This window comes from Pectinophora gossypiella, chromosome 11 (genome assembly GCF_024362695.1).
Source record: "Pectinophora gossypiella chromosome 11, ilPecGoss1.1, whole genome shotgun sequence".
Taxonomy (NCBI): domain Eukaryota; kingdom Metazoa; phylum Arthropoda; class Insecta; order Lepidoptera; family Gelechiidae; genus Pectinophora; species Pectinophora gossypiella.
The window spans coordinates 4,197,833-4,220,245 of NC_065414.1; the positions used below are offsets into that span (position 1 = coordinate 4,197,833).

A 22,413-nucleotide genomic window follows, 5' to 3' on the forward strand; every position below is an offset into this window, starting at 1 on the left:
ACGCCGATACATTTCAGTACCGTCCCTAAGCGGGACCAAATTATTAAGATTGACGCACTTTTGTATAACATTTTTAAAGCACCTGCTAAGATAAGCGCGCAATGGCGATGCGTCGACTGAACTTTTTGTGCTTTTTAAAGTCAGTATTTTTGGTACAGAACATTTTTTACAGAACCAAAGGAGTTTTCGGCCCGATATCTTTGTCGGATACCGAACCCTGTCTAAGAAAAGAAACGTTGATACATCATAAAAGTAGATTTTTCCGATATGAATCAATCAATTAGATTTTTTCTTACATTTTATAATTTATTTTTTAATCTTTTTCAAACGAAAATTCTGTCAGCATTCGTCCCATATTAAAAGAGTCCCCTTTTATCAATTAATGTCTACGAACAATATTACGTAAAAAAAAAAAAAAAAAATTTTTGGCTCTTTTACCTTCAAGCACTCTGTATATTATTATACACCATGAAATTTTATACACCGTAACTAAACCCTATTTCCCTTAGTAATAATCGTTCATCATTTTTACCCTTTCTGTGGGTCACTGTACACACGCAATGTGAAATGATTATAGGGGGCGAAGTCCTTGCGTTCATAATGTATAAGCCCAGGAATATCGATATCACACCCCGAACACTTCATACAAGAAACTTATGCTTACCGTGTGCCGCTTTACAACGTAAGTGTGAACGAGATAGACTATCCGCGGGCGCTCTCCCTCCCTTTCTTAACGGCTTAATTTAAACTATAGTAACACCCAGGTTAGGTCTCATACCATCAAAAACGAACTTCTCTCTTATACACATAATTATGTTTGCCCCAATTTCATCAGTCTTCCCGTGATCATGGTGTTGAAATATCGAGACTCTCATATCCCTGATTAACGCGGTAAGAACCCGGTATTACGTGTTTTAATGATGAGCGCATGATAATCATAGACCCAATCATAAATTCTACATCAAATTATAGTCAAGTAGGTGATACTATTTCAATCAATCAATCAATAATACTATACTACACTAAACACTAATAGTAATACTATACAGTACTATTTCACCTGATGGTAAGTGAGTATGTGGCCGAAAATGGACATACTTACCTAGAAAGTGTCTATTCACCCTTGCCTTGAAGAGGCCTAGATTGTATTTATCGGGAAAGAGAATCATTGCGGGTGGGAAAAGAAACCATTGATTTAGGCCCGTGCTGGATTTGAACCGGTGACCTCACTTTGAGAGTGAAAAATTAACTCAATTAGCCTAGCTCCCACTGTCACCACACCTCGGACACTTCATACAAAAACCTCGTTTTACACAGACACTACACATTGACGATATCGTGCACGCGCATCTGTGTGTGTGACGTCTGACGCCGTATACGCCGTCTGATACGATTGAAGATTAAAATAAGACTGATTGTGAGGTAAACCTAGCTCAGCCGCTAGTGGGGAGCGGAGAGTTGCCGTTCTATACGTAGTATTATTCCTTAGGCCGGTCACATACATTCGGAATTCCGTTTCGGAATTTCGATTCGAAATATCGATTCGTAATATCGAACGCATTAAATCCATACAACATCTATGAATCAACCACATACTTACAGTTTTTTTCCGTTCGAAATTTAATCTGATTGGGAATTCCGTATGATGGCCTATGTATGTAACTGAGCCTTGTTATTCCGAACGGAAATAAACGTATGTGTGTGATATATTAACGGAATCCCGAAACAGTATTTCGAATCGAAATTCCGAAACGGAATTCCGAATGTATGTGACCGGCCTTATTCTATGCCATTGTGTAGGTATCTGCTGCATTTACGTCAAAATATTTTTACAAAAATTTAACGTTTTATTGGTGGTGATTCAGATACACACCAAGTTTATTTTAAGTTATACCTGTCATTTTCTTATGCGCCGAAAAGGAGAGGGGCGAGTAATCATCAAGCATAAAATTTATGGGACAACCGTCAATTTCAAGCAGAAATTTAAAAAAACCCTTCCAAAATGTTATATTGGCCAAGTCAAATGGATTGCATATGAGCGAGATGCCTATTTTATTCGCAAGGGTTATTATTTCATTTTAAAATTAACAGTTGTCAATTATCCGTCCCTTTCCTTTTCGGCGAATAGGAAAATGACGGGTATAACTTTAAATAAAATTTATAGGTGTGTGCAGGAATCGGGGCCATTAAATACATAGATGTATAAGTAAACGTATATTTATTCATTATTTGCATTTCTTATCACTCGTGGTAAATAATTAGATAACATTTTGTGGTTTATTATCAAATATTAATTTACCTAAATATTTTTTTACACGGCAATATTGTATTTAATGGTTTCAAGTCGAACTAACATACATTAATGTTTAGCAGTACAAAAAATCTGAAGCCATTAAGAAATGTGACATTCAATTTATTTTTTTGCAAAATTGATGAATAATTTAATTTGTGAATTGCATTCACGAGGTCATAGTTTGACAAAAATATTTAATGTAAGTAAAAGGTTTTATTTATTTTAATTTTTGTTATAAAATTATAACGTTACGATGCGATAGAATGTTAAATTGACACTTATAGATAATAGGGCGTTTATAGGTCGTGTATATATATATTTATTAATTATAACTATTTATTCCATTGAGAGCTTTAAACGTTTCATAAGACACAAAAGGTTTTTCACAAAAAAAAACCTATTTATATTATTTATAAACTATTTTTAACTCTTATTGTTGCGAACTCTTCGCAGATTTTGTAATATTTTTACATGTTTTTTTATATTCCTACTTTTTGACAAGTTTTGTTTCTTTCTTACGTCTTGTTCTTGTGGCAAATCTGGCTCTTATAAGCTAATATTTTGTTTTTCATTCATATAGTAATACAGTCCACACCACATCATGTAGGTATAAGTTATAACAGCTATCACCATAGCTCACACTTATATTTATCTTGATAATTGATATACACGCCTTACTAACTTACTCTTCGTAAGCTGAACCATTCGTCTGTAAAATTATCTTTATATCCTGTTATGTACAATAATGAACAGTTAATTACATACGTAAGTATATAGCAGTCGACTCATAACCCTCTTATTTGTTTCGCCACATTAGGGTAAATAAATAAAATATATATGGTATCTTCCTCTAAACAGACATGGCGTGAATACACAAGTAATTGTAACCATAGACTAACAAAATCATTGTCACGAAATACACGTGTTAGTTAATGTACCGTCGTGTTTTGTGTCACAATGTTTAGATATAGAAACAGTGAATCTACAAATTCAGTTGTTAAGTCACAAAAAAAAGCTTGTTTCATACTTTTTAGAGTGGTTTTTTCGTGGTCGAGTTTTAGTTTCTAAACTCAAATTTTTGTAGTTTGTTGCTTATTGTAGACAGTGATAGAAGGTCACAGATGTACGGTCACTAGCATTAATATGTAATACTTTGGTACCATGTCACATTAACTTTTTTGACAAATTGAACTATAAGTCTCACTAAATGTCAAATATGTTAGTGCGACAGAGTCCTTTTTTTTTTGACGTGACTTATTGTAGATTTGCCGCAGATGGCATTAACTACTTGGCCGGAAGCGACAGAGTCCTAAAGTGGGTACATTATATTGCTCATGACTGTACTAAATCGGTCTGATGAAAGTCGCTACTTAGCTGGAAAGTATTGTTTGTTGCAGTACTGTTTGTGTTTATACGTGTCTTCATTCAAAATAGTAATTGTATATGCCTAATTATGTTGTTATAATTACACTGCACGCCGTCATTTGTAACTGGCGAAAACTGATTACTGAAGCTGATTACAGTTCGTTCTATGTTTAGAAAGCTACTACTTACACTGAAAGCGGAAAGCGATACGGTGAATTAGTTTGAAATTGCTGTGTAAGTTATTAAGAACTTAAGTCTCTATAGGTAGGCACTAAACGATACAAAATATATGCTTCAATACGACACAATAAACATAATCACAAGAAAGATTACAGTTCATTTATGGCTTTATTACTTATCACTTAATACCTATAAATATGCGGTGATTTGGTCACTTATTTTTAACGGACTTGCCATACATAATGTTAGTGGCATCGTAACGAAAACTTTGAGGGATGATTGTTATTAAGTGGAATTTTCCGTCTCAAATTCATGTTTTTCTTTGTGACATACAATTTTATATTAATTTAGATTAAACATAGGTAAATATCTTATAAGGTTCATCATATCCATCTTTGGAATTCGTATCAACAGTGGCTGCAAGTTGTCTTTGATTACTTGTGGCTCTGCCCACCCCATTAGGGATTACGGGCGTGAGTTTATGTATGTATGTATGTATGTATGTAAATATCTTATAAGCTTTTAGGCTAAGATTGTAATATTTAAGTACTTCATTATAATTATTATAAACAGCATTATATTCGTCTCACCACTTGGCACAGGCCTCCCCTCGATCAACCGGAGGGGATATGGAGCAGCACGCTGCTCCACTGCGGGTTGTTGGAGGTGTTTTACGGCTAATAGACAGGACCAACGGCTTAATGTGCCCTCGAAGCACGGAATCATTTTACTTTTTCGGACAATCAGGTGAAGCCTGAAATGTCCTTACCAAACAAAGGATTGTCTCACAAAGTGATTTCGACAATGTCCCCATCATCGGGAATCGAACCCGGACCTCTAGATCGGGAGCCTAACACTCTAACCACTAGACGCACGGAGGCTGTAATTGAACCACTTGTAAAGTTTTATTTAAAAAATAATAATTAAGTAAGTACATATTGTTTGAGAAACGTAATAGTATTACGAATTCAACACTCCTAATAAAGCAGGTATCTGCAATCTCTATAAGTAAGTATGTATACCTAAATTGTTTATTACGGCCGGCAAGCGTAAACAGAAAATATTGCCAAGGGATTCAGAAATTAAAAAGTTTTAATTGAATATTAGCCAGTTGAACAGGCGGTAACTTCTCTTCACTCCCAACTCTACACTCGGGTCTTTTAAAACTTACCAGATTGAAGTTCTGCCAAAACACAGTTGTAAGGGAAAAAATTGTAATTAAATTGGACGGAACGAAGTTTTCTTCATCTCGGTCAGAACTTATGTAGTATGTACTCCTTACTCCCTAGTTCATTTTACCGGGATATTTTATGTCGAATTTTTAATAGACTTGCTTCTCTGTTGAACTGGGGGGTTAAAAAGGCCATATTTATTTTATTTTCGTAGATGAGCTACTGCTACTACTACTCTGGGCGCCATCCCACTCGCGTCAGGCAGAGTACTGCGAGGCAGAAGGCAAGAGGGAAACTACTGCCCTATTTTTCCTTAAAAAGTATCATGGAGAGATTTCGCGTCTTATCTATTACCTCTACCATGTATATTGCCATCGACTCGAAAAGAAGAAGACATGATGCCATATATATATTTAACTTTGCTGTTCCACTACCATGCGCTAAATGTTTTCTACTTTGTTTTGTACATATCTCGTACACTTAAATTAGTTATTTTCTTTTTGTTTTGTATTTAGATTTAAGTAACTGTTTTTTTAAGTTGATGGCCATATTCGCCTTCTTCTTTTTTATTTTGGTATTTGCATTGTTTATGAAATTGTAACGGACGTTTCTTTTTGAGCTGATGGCCATGTCGCCAAAGCCAAATCAACTAAAAAAAGAAAAAAATACAGTATCACATAATTAATAATTATTTACTTCAGTACTTAGGTGCCCATTCGGTTTGTAGGTGACCGCGGCGAATCAGGAACTACATATGTACGAGTAGATACCTAACACACCTATATAAACAACTCAAACAATGGATCCATAGTACCTATTCTATAATAATAGAATATTATCAATTCACACACAACATGATAACTTATCTTTAAACGGAATTAGCTACGGGCAAATGTCAAGATGATGACAGAATAATCCAAAAGAACTGAGTGTAACTGATAGAAGAGCTGTTGCGTCATAAAAATGATAACACCCACTCCACGCCAGCTATGTTTAAGTTCCGTGTAAAAGGTTCAAACCTATTGCCTAATTAGGTAGTTTCCTAGGTCAAAGATAAATTATGAAATTCTGATTACTAAATAAAGACAGATCTAAAGGTGACAAAAACGTTTTCTTTTTTCTATTTAACTTATTTATGAATTTTAATAATGAAAATGTAATATTGACGACTTTTTCTATGACGTCACAGGTTGCTTTTTCACACAAATTCCATAGTGATTTCATGTATTGACGTTTAGTAAAAAGTAACTGATTTGACTAGTTCGAAACTACCCTATTGGAAACGATTATGACAATTTACAGTGACGGTGATAAAATATGGATAAGGAATCTGTAGAATGGCAACTCTCCGCTCCCCACCAGCGTCTGAGCTTAGTTTACATCATTTGTGTAGTATCTGTATAAAATGAGGTTGTTTGTATGAAGCATGGTATAAGAAGACCAGGTATGCTCAATCCTATGACAAGCCGCCATTGCTAGCCCTTTGATGACGTAACTGTTACCACTGCGTTACCATTAAATTGCTATCTCCAACATTCCAAGGACGTAAACCTTATTATTGAAAATTAAGTGAATTAGTTACTTGTCATATATATATAAATTATTAAAACTGTAAGTATATCTTTTACTAAAAGTTCAAAATTTCCTTGTGAAGTAAATATAAAAACATTGGTCGTGGGTAATTTATTTTTTACGTAATGGCAACGCAGGAGGGGATCATGTCAGTTGAGCTAACCTTGAACTGCTAGCTGTCACTTTTGAGCATACCTGGTTTTCTTATGCTATGGTATGAAGCGTCCGGGGTGTGACTTGGCTAAGACCCCAATTCTCGCGGCACGGCAAGAAGAACCAGATACTTATAAGAAAAAGAGTAGATAATGCTCTGCAATAGGACGTCAGCAGTTCTGACGTAATTAAAGCACATAATAACGGGTTCTTACCGCGTTTAAATGGGGATATGAGACTCCCGATATTTCGACACTGTTTCAAGTGCCATGATCACGGGATGATCGCGGTAAGAACCCGTTATTATGTGCTTTAATTATGATAATAACCGCGTAAACTTAAAACAAAATTCTGACGTACATTGACTAATGTTATTATATTGTGCAAAATAAAGTAGAAACATGGAAAGCAACCACAATAATATTATTATATAGTACTGTGATAATCTTAATTAACTTACAACAACGAAGTAAGAATACCTAGAATGTTTGTCCCGAAAGACGTCGTTAACTATAAAGATAATGAATTAGGCATTGTTATTTTCGCTGCCTGCGAAAATATTATGAGAGCAGCCTTAGTGACTACTGGACGTGTTTAGGTAAAATAAAATAAGTTTATGATCTCATACTTAAAAATGAGTCGCATTTAACAGTTCAGAAGCAACTTCAGTGAAGCGTTCGACACGACAGTTTCTGAGTGTGTCAGGCTTTAGTAAAAGTTCTCAAACCATTGTAAATCCATCGTCTAGTTCTGTCATGGTCCCTCACTAGGAAAGAAAGAAAGAAAGAAAAAATATTTATTCGACATAGTCATTGTTTTTACATATTAAAACATAATAATACAATTAAAAATGTATGCCGAAACGGTTCCACCTTAGCATAATGCCATAGCCTAGACTATGACGCTGGTTTTCAGTTGGAACCGGTAAAGTAATCAGGTAACACATTAGACAAAAAATGGATTCGAAGTCTAAGCACATTTTGAATTTTCTAATTAAGTACATATTTTAAATGAACGTGCTGAAAAGTAAAATATATTTTTAATAATAATAAAAAAAACTAAATAAAATAAAAGGTAAGGTGTAGGTACACACATATTTCACACACTTTTTTATTCTAGTATTTTATAGAGGGTTTTTTCTATATAGAAGGGGGAGAACCCTTACAGGGCTCACAAAATTATAGGTTTAACCTAACTTTTTTCCGCTACATTAAATAATTTGTAAAGTGCCGTATCGTCGTCCGAAGTTGGAGAGGCCAAGACACTATTACATATACCTACCTCGCAGTTGTATTCGATCAACATAAAAAAGTGATATTTCTCACATATTTCACACACTTATGTGAGCTTATTTTATCATAAGCTCACGACTATTGGGCAGAACATCCAAGTGAACTAAATCGCTTTAAGCGACAAGGCCGTCATTTGCCATGTACGGTCACGAGCATTAATATGTATACACTTTGGTACCATGTCACATTAACTTTTTTGACAAATTGAACTGTAAGTCTCACTAAATGTCAAATATGTTAGTGCGACAGAGTCCTAAAGTGGGTACATTATATTGCTCATCACTGTACTTACCCAGTAAAGAGCTTTTTGTATTTTTTTCCATTTATTTTGGTGCAATAAAGTATATTTGTATTTATAATGGATGGATGGATTGAAGTAGAGAAGTAGATACCTAAGTATAAGAAACACGTGCTAAATGCGTGGGAACCACTACGTTGGGGGTGCTCAGGTCGGGGTTATCAGAACGCCCTCGATAAGTGATCCTTTAGTCGACATCCTAGAGGGAACGAACGGATTTGATGCTAGCAATTTGAAAATGTTTCAGATGTCTGTGCAGTGGATATTTCATCATAGTTTATTTGAATCAAACACGTCATTTTAAATCAATATTTTTTAGGCCAAAGAAAACGAGGAAGACCGAGGACGAGGAGGAGGGGGACTTATAGCTTAACAATAAAATTATTTGAATTTGAATTTTGAATTTGAAGAAATATTTATGTACCTAAAAAAATATAGAAGGAAGCTCTAAATATTTCTCCAAGATAAGTTCTCCAAGGAAGTTCAAAAGGGACGAGAAGACTGAGAATTACGTTCAGTTATGTGTTATGTTCCATACCCCCTCCGGTTGATTGAGGGGAGGCCTGTGCCCAGCAGTGGGACGTATATAGGCAGTTTATGTTATGTATGTGTTATGTTATGAAATAACAAACTTCCTTCAACCTGCATTTCACAACTGCATCGCCCTCGGAAAGCCTATTCAAAAAACTCAATATTTGTATTTCTTTAAGACAGAACCGAGCAATAAACACACATAAAGCTCACGACTATATTCTAATTGGGATATACAGAGATACCGTCACGAGCATTAATATGAATACACTTTGGTACTATGTCACATTCACTTTTTTGACAAATTGAACTGTAAGTCTGACTAAATGTCAAATATGTTAGTGCGACACAGTCCTCAAGTGGGTACATTACCGTACATCCATCGAAAGATGAACAAAGTATCCACGCCCCACCGATCTTTCTGTTAGACCAACGTGACAGGTGAGCCTTATCGCCGTCTTTAATGGTCGAGCCAATTGTGTTAATGAAAATTCTCTCAATAACTCGTTTGTGCAAGTCCAGCCGTTCGAACCGGAACTCCTCGTTTGAAAAGCAAGCCGGTGAATCACACGCCCACGGTGAAATGAACAATAAAATATTTAAAAAAGATCTTCTTCAATCGTGTGCGTTGTGAGGCGGAGTACCAACCTCATCAACCCTGGTGTTAGGGTTACTATTGAACCGCCAAAGGCCCCTGACATGGCTCATGTAACGACTAGTTACATCAGTAAGTAGTAACCGACACCAACGGGTTAACGTGCCTTCCGAAGCACGGATCATCTTACTTTCGGACAATCAGGTGATCAGCCTGTAATGTCCTAACCAAACTAGGGACCACAAAATATTTTTTGTGATTTGTCCCCACCGGGAATTGAACCTAAGACCTCCGGATCGTGAGTCCAACGCTCAAGAAACCACTGGACCAAGGAAGTCGTTATTTAAAAAAATAGAAAGAAGGAAAGAAACGTTAGATCTAATCTATATTTTTATTTGTTTAATCTACGATCAAGGCGCATAAAACCACACCTCCTAAGAAACAAGATGTTTTTATTGCATCGCTTTGACTACAACGCGCTACCGTCTGTTATCATGAGACATTGGCCGTTCTTATCAGACTGACCCATACGTCACAACCGCACCCACTTTTGCCTCCGCAGAATCCGCCTTGCGTCATTACGCCTTGTAGTTTTCCAGTTCCCTCATTCAGCGCTTATCGCTATCGACCCACTAGAGTCGATTAATTCTTTCAAATATTTTTCCTCTCAGACGACGCCCTGAGCCGAGGTTCGTGCCCAACTGAGCACCCTCAGGCCTGTTGTGTTAAACGTTGTACCGGGTGAGAGCCTTCAGCGCTCCCCATTTGTCCGGCCAAGTAGTTAATGCCATCTGCGGCAAATCTACAATAAGTCACGTCAAAAAAAAAAAGTAGTTTTCCAGTGAGGGACTTTCCAGGCTCCCCAAAAAACAAAGATGGCGTTGTACAGATTTGCCTTCGTTTAACCTTCTTTCTTTCGAAGATCGAAGCAAATGGAATTCTATAGTCTCTGCTTACACCGGTGGGAAATAGGCGTGAGTTTATGCATGTATGTAATTTAAAAAACAGTAACATTTTCATTAGTTTCCGAGATAATTCCGCTTAATATCAACTCGTGGTTTGAATCATCCCCTTGAATAATTATTACGGTGTTACTAACACCCATACGTACTTGTATGGGCTACCTGTACTTACTTGTAGTGACACTGTAACGAAAACTAAGGAGGATGATTCAACTCATCAGTGGAATTTTCCATCATAAAAGTATAGAGTTTAAAATATTTTTTAAAAAACAACACAAGAAAAATATGAATATGGCGAGGGAAAATTCCACTTGATACCTATCAACTCAGAAATATAGTCTGAATCAACCCCTCAGTTTCGTTATGATGTCACTAGCACCCCGCAGACCTCATCGACCAAGGTTACTATTGAGCCGCGGCTCTGGCGTGACTTATGTAACAATTAGGTATTTAAGTAAATAGTAGCCAGGGTGCTTAACGTGCCCTCCGAAAGCGGATCATCTTACTTTCAGACAGTCGGTTGATCAGCCTGTAATGTCCTAATAAAACTAAGGATCACAAAAAGATTTTTGTGATAAGTCCCCACCGCGATTCAAATCAAATCAATGTATTTGCGAGAACACATAAAATACAAAATGGTGGTAAAATAATTTACGTAACAATGTTGTGTTGTTGTGTGTGTTTGATTTGAACCCGATACCTCCGGATCGTGAGCCCAACGCTCAACCACTGGACTACAACCGTTATAATAACTAGCAGTCTTAATATTTAATATGGATAAGGTCATATCGATCTGTGAGGTTTCAATTTCACCCTACCAAAAAGACAAAAGAAAAAAATACTTTGTAAGAACTCTTTAGTAACAAGCTCCAAGCCCAAAGGCTATTATTATATTTCATTGAACAGAATAATAATTGCTTGGTCAACTTCCTTGGAACTGTAATTTCAGTTATTATTGACGAATATCTACTGTACACCACAAGCCCTTAAAAATACCTACACAGTAATATTTAATAGACTTTGCCTCGTCAAACTGGGTAGCAACATAACTCGATAATTGCCTAGCAATGTTGTCGTGGCCACATGACAGATAATAATTATTTCAGTGTAAGATCGTTAAACGTCTAGTCGGCTTTGACCATGACCGATAAAATTCCCAGACTGAAGGGAAATAGGTACCTACATAACAAAATAATTATAATATAATGCCCAATCACTTACAGCGGCAACGGTTTATGTACTTAATGTTATGGTGGTCCCTTACCGAATATTTAAATTTAAATTCAATATCTTCTAGGGAGTGGAACTCTTTGCCGTCTGTATTTCCGAATGCATACCTATAACCCGGAGTTATATTTAGTGAAACCTAATTACAGTATTATTTTTTATTTCTTTCTTACATCAGAAAATAAAAAATATTTTCCCAAGCTTATCTTCTTATCACCAAAAAGACGTTTGTACCTGCGTCACACCCACCACAGCGGTAATGTAATCTAAACATTTTGTTAGCAATTATTGTGATACGAAAAATATTCAATAGATATAGGTAGGTCCTATGCAATACGACGCGACATACCGGTCCGCGGGCGGAGGTCCGTTTTGCTCTATGAATATGTACCAACATTATGGATAGGACCAACGAAAAATGTACATAATCCGCTGTTTTACATACGCGACCCATTTTTACCAAAATAAACTATGTAGGAAACTTAGCTACCTACAACGTTTATGCATTTTTCGCAAATACGTAAGTAAGTACCTATAAAGTGAAAACCACGTAAGCGCCTTAAGAAAATGTGTGATGTGGTTTTTTAGCGAAACTTCGCATTAGACAAGCTACTTTAATCCAGGCAAAAAAATGTAAGTAGTCTCAATTTTTGGATACGGACATCTTATTAATATTTTTATTTTTTGTAGTAGGTAGGTCAGATCAGATTGAAGTGAGTGGATCTCTGTGGTCTCTGCCTATCCCAACGTGAAATAAGCGTGACCTTATGTAAATGCATTTTTTGTTGTCACTAATTCATTATTCTAAAATAGGGACTGAGGATTCTCGTCCACCTCATTTTTAGGTACCTAACAAGTACATTATTAGGCATAACTAGGTACACTACATAGGGCCTCTATCAACCGAAGGGAACCGGAAGAGAAAAGAGATTGGCTAGGCTACTGTATAAAATCTGCATTATGTACAAGTAAACGTTTCCACAGCTACCAGTTCTTTTAAATAAGGTAAGTAAGTACTACATAATTTGGAGGTTAATTCCTACTTCAACACGCTGAATCGTACAAAAGCAAAAATAGGTTATCAAAAGTTTTCTAAACATCAAAATTATATTATTTTCCAAGCAATTTCAAAGTCAAAGTTTCAGAACGTAAGGTCCAGGCGTGAAATGTCACGTTGACAGGTAACCTAGTTGCGTTAAGTTCATCGTAAGTGTATTGTTTTTTATTAGTTTAGTAAAAGCGGAAATAGGGTATTATTTTCCATATAATAAATTACATAAACTTTAGTTTCTATCTTGTAAGTGTTTTGTAAAGTGGCACCAAGATTTTCTCCCGAAAACTGTTCGTGCAAGTGTTAAAATTCGACCGCGTGTGCATCGCTTATAAAAACAACAGGTAGGCATTTTTATCAGCATATTTATAGGTACTGATAAATTGCATTTTTATGTCCCCTTGGTGCAGATTTTGTATGTAGATTATACTTAGCAGTTGTTGGTGTGGGCTATGTTCTCAATGCACTTGTCCAGTACAATACAGAATTTGGTATTCACTTCCTGTATTTGAGTTACGAAAGGAAATTTACAACCATTCAATAGAAATTTTGTTTATATGATGTCTACTTAAACTGCTACACTACAACGGACAGTATTTGCTTGTGCTTCAGTGAGGAAGTTTCATACCGTGTACTAGCAGACAAGGTATTTTTCCATTCAAAAATTGTATTCTTCTTAATCAATGCGGTTATTTAAAGCCTATATCTTATAATACTGATTATAACCAATACTTGTGTATGATTGACATGTCAAAACTAGTTTTAAGTGGTTTTTAACTATTACAAAGCGGTTATTAATCATATCTCATGAACTGCATAACCTATAATTGTACCATATCTGGTACATATACCAAATTTAACCATTAAAATTCAGTCGTATCCAGTTTGATGTCTTACAACACAGTGTAGCTATTTTTTACTATTATCAGTATATAGTAAACATGATTAAGTTCTACGCTGTTTGGCGGGTGACCTAATGACCTATGTACGTCAACAGTAAGCGATGAGGCAAATGCTCCGCCTCCGTTTAGTCAGTTCGTATCTGACCAGCAAGATGAGAAGCCACACTTACAATGACTCTCTGGGAGCGGCCAGGTAAAATAAATAATAAAATAAAGATGTGGTTTCACAATAAGCTTTTGTAATGTGGCTGTCAGGTTTTCCTAAACAATTTTTTTGTGTTTTTATTTTGTGTATCTGCACTTTTTAATCATGCTATCCGATTAAACAAATATTTTTTAATATCTAAAATCATATGTGGTATTTTTGGTTTGTGTTTCTTATTTTCAGATTATTGTAGATAAGGCTAGTTTAGTCAGCACTAAATATTTAATGCCGCTTTTTAAAGTTATTATTTTTCTCTATCAAACAGAATCATGGCCCAAATTCTTGATGGAAAGGCACTAGCCAAGGACATTAAAGACGAATTGAGGATTAAAATCAACAACTGGGTATCTACTGGACACCGATGCCCATCGCTCCGTTGCATCATTGTTGGTGAAGACCCTGCAAGTGAGACTTATGTCAGGAACAAGATACAAGCCGCCACTGACGTAGGCATTCAAGCCGAAACCATCAAATATGATGCTTCAATAACAGAAGCTGACCTTCTTGCCGCTATTGACCTTTTAAACAAAAACAGTGACATTGACGGTATTCTCGTTCAGTTGCCATTGCCTGGTACAATTGATGAGAGGAAAGTGTGCAATGCTGTTGCTCCAGAGAAGGATGTGGATGGTTTCCATATCATCAATGTTGGTCAACTCTGCCTTGACATGCCGACTATGGTGCCAGCAACCGCCCTCGCTGTGATAGAAATGTTGAAAAGGTATTTATGACTTGTTATTAAAAAATATATTTTGGTTTGGTCTTGGAACTCAAAAATTTTATTTTTTTTTAATTTAGCAGTATAATAATATATTACCACCCACCACATACATATTTATAAATGATTTGTGAGCAATCTACTAATTACTTAATTAATTTTGTATTTTTTTAAATTTTGTATGTATATTTGTGTCAAAGAATAAAAAAAAAAGTTTAGGTTAAAAATTGTTGTGTATTGGAACGATTGGAAGTAACAACATTAAAGTTTACTTTATTATTTTTACAAATGTTTATTTCTATTTAGGTTCAAGATTGAAACATTGGGTCGTAACGCGGTAGTAGTAGGCAGATCGAAGAATGTTGGCATGCCTATTGCTATGATGCTGCATAGTGACAGGAATCATGACAGTGGGTTAGGAATGGATGCAACAGTTACCATTTGCCATCGCTACACACCTGCCGAAAAACTTGAAATGTATTGCCAGAATGCTGACATCATTATTACTGCCACAGGTATTAAATGAATTTAATAAATAATTATAAATAAATCTCACAATTTAAAAAAATAAAAAAGCATTTTTTTCTAAAATGTATTATTTTGATTGATTCAATTTGAATTGAATTTGAATTTGAGTAGGTAACAGTTTTTTTATTTTTTGATAATAGGTGTACCAAAACTTATCAAAGCACACATGGTGAAACCAGGAGCTACAGTTATCGATGTTGGTATCACAAGAATTACCAATGAGGAAGGAAAAACTAAATTAGTGGGAGATGTAGATTATGATGGTAAGTTTATTTAGTTTTTGGCGAGTCATAATATTTTTAATAATAGTAGTAATTACTGATGGAAATAGAAAATAATCCAGTAGCAGTATTTAGGGCGGAAAATTAATTGTTTTTATTTTGTCTGAATTCTTCATAAGGCCCCACATTGAATTTAGCATGATGTCACATAACCTATAACCACCTGACAATTAAGACCCTTTTAGTGTTACACCTCGTTTGCCAAATTCTGACAGGTGGTTTAGAAGTTAGGTTGGAACAGACGTGCATACACACATACGTACATAGCCGTCAAGCAAAACCCTCCGTTTTGCTTTGCCGCGTGCGGGTAAAAAAAATAAAACTTTACATAGGTACATTAATTGTTTTAGTTATCAATTACAAAATTTCATGTTATTGATCCTAAGGCTCAGTCAAATCTTTTTTGACTATTTATTTTACTTTTGTTTTTTTAATTATATATTTTGTTCTATCACAGAGGTAAGCAAAATAGCCGGTGCCATTACTCCAGTACCCGGCGGTGTAGGGCCGATGACCGTTGCTATGCTGATGTTGAACACATTCCGAGCGGCACAGAACCTCCGCGACAAGACAGCGCTGCTTCAGTGAGTTTTCTACCTACGTGTCATATCTGTATGTGCTAACTACTCTATGCTACTTCGATCTTATAGTGACTAATATTTTCCTGCAACTTTTTTGTGTTTTTTTTTTGCTTTAAATATTTATTTTCTTTTATCGTCGACGTGTCTGGTTTGCTGTGGAATATTTAATCTGTAGATAATTTAGCATTTCGCTATTATTATTTTTCTTGTAGATACTATTATTTCTGCTTTTCTTCTCAATTCTTACTCAAATTATAATTTAATTTTAATTGTTGCAGTTACAAATTTTAATGAAAACCGGGGGTACTGTTAGTACTATATTTGTGTATGAAGCTATTTACAGTAATAACTAACGTCATTATATCGAAGTAGTTTCGAAAAATTTGTAAATTATTTAATTACAAATTGACGAATCTCTATTTTAAATTGATCTTTATTAGCCCTCAATGTAAACCGGAGGGTTGTTGTAATAATTATTGTTTGGTTTTTCGGGTCTGGTCCAATTTAAAATAATAATTATCTTTGTTGATACGAAGGTGCAGTTTTCTGACAATATTTGTTTAAATAAGTTTTGGATGATTTAAATAAGTTATCAATTAAATCGTTCGTAAATATTATTTACACGCGGACAGATCTATCGTTTAATTTTTTTTTTTTTCAGAAACGGATTTTTTTATAGAATAGAATTTTAAATACATACAAATCGTATAAGAACGAACTTTTTGATTTATTTAAACAAATTATTCAGAACTGCTACACTAGTGCCTTATAGCTGTTAAGCATTTATTGAAGTATTATAAAAATTAGCTCTATTTATTGTAAGTGTTGTAGTTTTAAGAATCCGTAATTATATTCCATTCTCCTACATTCCCGCCCATTTATTGTACCTACAATGGCTGTGAAGACTACCCCTTTTTACTACATAGTAGTAATTAAAAGGGTGAATATCAAAATGTGTCAAGTTTGGTGGCGAACTGTCATATAATTTTTTCGTGAAAAATTGGGGAAATTGGGAAAATTGGGAATTTAAAAATTCCTTTTTCATGTCGGAACCGAGAATCCTTTTGGATCTTTTTCATGTCGGAACCCAATTTTTCACGAAAAAATAATATGAAATTTCGCCACCAAACTTGAAATTTTGAGATTCACCCAAAACAAGTTATTAAGAGGTTCTTATGAGAAAGAGATCGGAGGTGTGCTCATGCCCTAATGGTGATATAAAGTGTTAGTTCCTAATCAGGGCGTCACAAACAAAGAGATACCTTAATACTTACGCAATAAACAGTTGTTTCCTTGACCTTTTCCTTAAAAAAAATAATCACCCAATTGATATGGTTTGAATAAAATATTACTTTTATTTTATTATCATCACGTATATTTTATAAAACTTTCTTGTTATCCTAGATGATAATTTAGAATTGTTAATATTGTAGTTATAAGTAAATAAAACATTTATTATAATAGCTTAATTGTTTGATTTTACACATTAGTACTTGTAAACCAAGTAGGTACGTTCACGAGCATTAATATGTATACACTTTGGTACCATGTCACATTAACTTTTTTGACAAATTGAACTGTAAGTCTCACTAAATGTCGAATATGTTAGTGCGACAGAGTCCTAAAGTGGGTACATTATATTGCTCATGTCTGTACCTATACATACTATTGGCTTGACAACAACTTGGCTAGATACAAGATTTTTGTTTTTATAGCACCTACGCGTGCTTAGGGAAATTAACAAAGGCGTCGGCTTAATGACGAAACATAGATCGACAGAATTTCGCATGGGCAGGAGGAGGACCCGGTGGTGTAATATTTAACACGCTCGTCCTGGCTTGACAGGAGCTGCGGGTTCAAGTCCCGTCCGAGTCAGATTTTTCGATTTCGATTTTCTCTTTGACATTAGATAGCATAGCAAAAATATAACCTGTAGCCACTTTTGGTATTCAATAAAGGTTTAATGACTTATCTATACTGTGTAGATACTTAGGGTGGTATTAATAAACCAATCTCAGCTTCGAGACGGCCCTCAAGATCATGTCAATATGACAGTTCTCATATAAAAACAGGGATTTGAGCATGATCTTGAGGGCAGTCTCAGCTGAGATTATTAATACCACCCTTAGTAATAAATAATAATAGTATACCTAATAATGTGAGGATACTTAGACAGAATAGATATTCTGTGTTGGTTTTCGAAGAAAACCATACATTAAATATTAAGGTTTTAGACCTGAGATATTTTCTTTGATAACTACTCTGTTCGACGCACCTAATTTAATTAATTTTAATTAAGCTGTACTTTCACTCAATACGCCATACTTCGCTGAATAAGTACAGCGTAATATATTTCACTGTAATACATAATTAATTCATTTGGTAGTAAGACGCTTATACACTAGTGCTAATTCCTGTAGACACCATCTAATTTTATTTTAAGTTACACCTGTCATTTTATTATCCGCCGAAAATTACAAGGTTATTGTGCGCCACGAATGAATTCCCAATGCTGCATAGAATTATGTTGACTTGTCAATTAGTTCAATTAAAATTCGTGGACTGGCTGACAAAACATTATTTTATTTTAATCCGACAACTCTAAAAATGGAGCTATCCTTCCGAAGAGTGCAAAACAGAGATAAAGCTAGTTTTAGAATTGTCGAACTAAATTAAAAAGTTTTTAATAATTTATTTTTAACTAGGAAACAGATTTTAATATTCTTTGATAAAGTATAAGACGCGCGCAAATCACGGATAGCAACGGAGGGCGTCAAAACATGACGACATTGACCTTTTATCAGTGATAAAGTTTACGCATTCATTTATCATTTACAGACAAATAGGAACCTGTTATCTATCTACCCACAAATTATTGTTGTAGGTATGTATTGATGGCCCATTCCAAGCGCATATGGGTCAGTCGGAGTATCTTCTTCTATAGTGTAGGTTGTGAGGTGAATTACCAACCTAATCAACCCTGGTGTCTGGGTTACTAATTGAGCCGCCAAAGGCCCCTAACATAACTCATATAACGACTACGTAAACATCAGTAAGTAGTAACCGGGACCAACGGCTTAACGAGCCTTCCGAAACTCTGGTTGTTTTACGGACAATCGGGTGATCAGCCTGTAATGTCTTAACCAAGCTAAGGAGCACAAAGTAATTTTTGTGATATGTCACTAATATTTAATAATAATATTTATTTATTTACACACACAACTATTTACATATGGCCCCGATTCCTGCAGACACCGCCTAATTTTATTTTAAGTTATATCCGTCATTTTCATATCCGTCGAAAAGGAAAGGGACGGATTATTCACAGCTCTTAATTTTAGGAAGAATGAGTAAATGAATGAATAACCCGGGCGAATCAAAAAGGTATGTCGCTGGTATGCAATCCGTTTGACGTGCTGTCTACTTACCTGTGTCGGGTTATTGACTGATGTAAAATTTTTAGACGGTTGTTTTAGATTTGTCCTTAAAATTGACGTGTGTTCCATAAATTTTATGCTTGTCGATTACCCGTCCTTTTCCTTTTCGGCGGATAAGAAAATGACAGATATAACTTAAAATAAAATTAGATGGAATTAGCACCATTATTCACAATTAAGTACATTGACAGTTTATATAATTTTGATGGTGGCTATTTAAAAGCAGAAGGTAACCCTGACTCTCAAATTAGGGGACCTGTATTTTGAGAGACAGTGTTCAGTTTGTTTATACAGTTTTTAAAATAAGTAGCATTGAGTGGAACTATACTATAATTTATATCCGAAAAAGTCAAAGTATTCGTAACAGAAATAAGTATATATCTTAACTAATTTGCGTGAATGATGTAGGTATGTGTGTAGGTGTCTTAAATGTGTGAGAGTGTGTGTATGTGTGTGTAGTGTGAAAGAATTAGTGTGTGTCGTGTTTTAGTAGATTAACATTTTAATTTGTAAGTTATTATGATTAAATTGAAGATTTTCACGAGAGTGGAAGTCAGAAAGTGGATTCTCAAAGATGGTTTTGACTTTCTACTTATTTACCTATCAACAAACAGTAAAGTGTACAAACTCCCCTACTTTCCTAAGCAACGTCTTTAAAACCGAGTCATTTCAATTATTAATTACTTGCGAATAAAACGCGCCGTGTGGCGAAAGGTGGCAACATTGTGTATTGTAATAAAACCCGCGCGATACGCATTCGCCACAATTCGAGCGGCATTTTCGAATAATTTGAGAATAGGCTCTTAATAGGTATATTATATAAGGAACCCATTTACGTTACTTTTCAAGACAATATTATTTGAATTAGGGAATCTTCCAATCCTTCCGGACCTGTCAAATCTTCAGGTTAGGTAAGCGGACCCTTTGAGGAACGAAATAGCGCCAGGGAGATGATGATTATTTGAACCATAATCACTAATTTAAGAGCCACGCTCTTGTCGGTGGAGCATTTTCTTTACTACTTTTTAGGGAAAAATAGGACAGTGGTTTCCCTCTTGCCTTCCGCCCCAGAGTAGTCTACTTCAAAGCCGTACTAGGACCCCTGTCTTCCGCCTCTGAATAGTACTGACAGTTACAGCTGCCCTCTGTCAGGATTCAGGTTACAGTCCCTGTGACGCGCCCCTTCCGTCCTGCATTGCCGTACCGATAGCTCCCTCTCTCCGCCTCTGCAACCGTTGAGGTCTTCACTCGTATCCCTGGGTAAGGATTTTACGTTAAGTATAGGTACCCCGTAGATCAATTATTATGATTATTTGAATAGGGAATGAAAAATAAATAGGAATAAAATCGGTATCATCCAATATTTATTAATATTGTCGTACGTATGTTATAAACACTCGTTATATAAATGAATAGATAATGATGCTAATTCCTGTAAATACCATCTAATTTTATTAAGTTATATCTGTCATTTTCTTACCCGCCGAAAAGGAAAGGGACGGGTAATCGACAAGCATAAAATTTATGGAACACACGTCAATTTTAAGCACAAATCTAAACCAACCGTCTAAAAATGTTACATCAGTCAATAACCCGACACAGTTAAGTAGACACCACGTCAAACGGATTGCATACCAGCGACGTACCTTTTGATTCGCCCGGGTTATTCATTCATTTACTCATTCTTCCTAAAATTAAGAGCTGTGAATCATGCGTCCCTTTCCTTTTCGACGGATATGAAAATGACGGATATAACTTAAAATAAAATTAGGCGGTGTCTGCAGGAATCGGGGCCAATGTGCGTATTGCGTGCGTCTTTACAATTAATCTTAAACTTCAAAAGTAAACTTCCAAAATATGAATTTCCATAAAGTAATTTGATAAGTATACAAAATTAAATACAAATTCTTTGTTCAAACTGTACCTACACATGTTTTGAAGGAAGAAACCGTTTGATGTTAAAAAGCAACGTTGTTGCCAACAAAGATGTATTACTTATCGCTAATTTGCTAATTATATTTATAATTAAGTCATGTTTGTATTTTAAATTAAAATTGCCGAGATGTTTCAGAATTAAATTGTTTTATGTAGTAGGTACCTAATCGTTACTTCCTTTAGCACGCGTATCCTCAATTTGACCCAGAATAATGTGTCTCTAGAAAGTGCAATGGGGATCGCTTATGTGTCCACAGAAACTTAGGACTCAGAACTCTCTTCTGGCACGTGGTAAGCACACGCTTGGTGATCTTAATCTCATTGAGAATAGTGACATTGGTGCTAATTCCTGTAGACGCCATCTAATTTTATTTTAAGTTATAACTGTTATTTTCTTATCCGTTGAAAAAGAAAAGGACGGGTAATCGACGAATACACGTGAATTTTAAGCAGAAATCTAAAACAACCGTCAAAATTTTTTTTTTTTATATAGACCCGACAGAATTAAGTGGACAGCACGTCAAACGGATTGCATACCAGCGAGATGCCTATTTTATTCGCACGGGTTATTCAATCATTTTAAAATTAACTTGTTAACAATCATCCGTCCCTTTCCTTTTCGGTGGATAAGAAAATGACGGGTATAACTTAAAATAAAATTTGGTGTCTGCAGGAATCAGGGCCATTGTCAAAGCTGTCCAAGGAATGCGTAGCACTTTCAACGCCACAATTCAAAAGCTTCGATCCTCCCTTATTCCACTCTAAGTCAGCACAACATGTATTCCTCTTCCAAATATTTATATCAGTCTATATCCTCATCCTTAGCCTATGTCTTTACAGGCTGATCACCTGATTATCTAAAAATTAAGATGATCCGTGCTTCCGTTGGTCCCGGTAACTACTTACTGATGTAAGTAAGTAATCGTTACATGAGCCATGTCAGGGGCCTTTGGCGGCTCAATAATTACCCTGACCAGAGTTGATAAGGGTGGTAATTCACCTCACAACCCACACGATAGAAGAAGAAGTCCTTCACACAATCCCCCACACTTTCTTGAGTCATCCCTTACACTTATAAGTATCCATCCACATTCATAGTCATAACTTTCCTCGTTATATGCCTTTCATCCTTGCT

At 35.5% G+C, this 22,413-nt stretch overlaps 1 protein-coding gene across 3 annotated transcripts; it reads left to right on the top strand.

The window, feature by feature from the left end:
• The first annotated feature begins 2,363 nt into the window (after positions 1–2,363).
• On the top strand, positions 2,364–17,369 carry LOC126370711 (bifunctional methylenetetrahydrofolate dehydrogenase/cyclohydrolase, mitochondrial). Of its 3 annotated transcripts, XM_050015731.1 has the most exons (7): positions 12,807–13,035; positions 13,689–13,786; positions 14,064–14,519; positions 14,823–15,031; positions 15,185–15,307; positions 15,783–15,909; positions 16,185–17,369. In XM_050015731.1, the coding sequence occupies exons 2-7, from the start codon at positions 13,695–13,697 to the stop codon at positions 16,195–16,197; spliced, it is 1,020 nt and encodes a 339-aa protein (XP_049871688.1). In that variant the 5' UTR covers positions 12,807–13,035; positions 13,689–13,694; the 3' UTR covers positions 16,198–17,369. The 3 variants fall into 3 exon arrangements, with proteins under 3 accessions (XP_049871690.1, XP_049871688.1, XP_049871689.1); XM_050015733.1 differs by lacking the exons at positions 12,807–13,035; positions 13,689–13,786 and adding an exon at positions 2,364–2,492; XM_050015732.1 differs by lacking the exon at positions 13,689–13,786.
• The last annotated feature ends 5,044 nt before the right edge of the window (positions 17,370–22,413 follow it).

Excerpts from the sequence above, each read along its gene's own strand:
- LOC126370711 (XM_050015731.1), top strand. The coding sequence starts at position 13,695 with ATGAGGCAAATGCTCCGCCTCCGTTTAGTCAGTTCGTATCTGACCAGC. Across the intron at positions 13,787-14,063 it reads GACTCTCTGGGAGCGGCCAG|AATCATGGCCCAAATTCTTG; the intron begins GTAAAATAAATA and ends TCTATCAAACAG. Across the intron at positions 14,520-14,822 it reads GTGATAGAAATGTTGAAAAG|GTTCAAGATTGAAACATTGG; the intron begins GTATTTATGACT and ends ATTTCTATTTAG.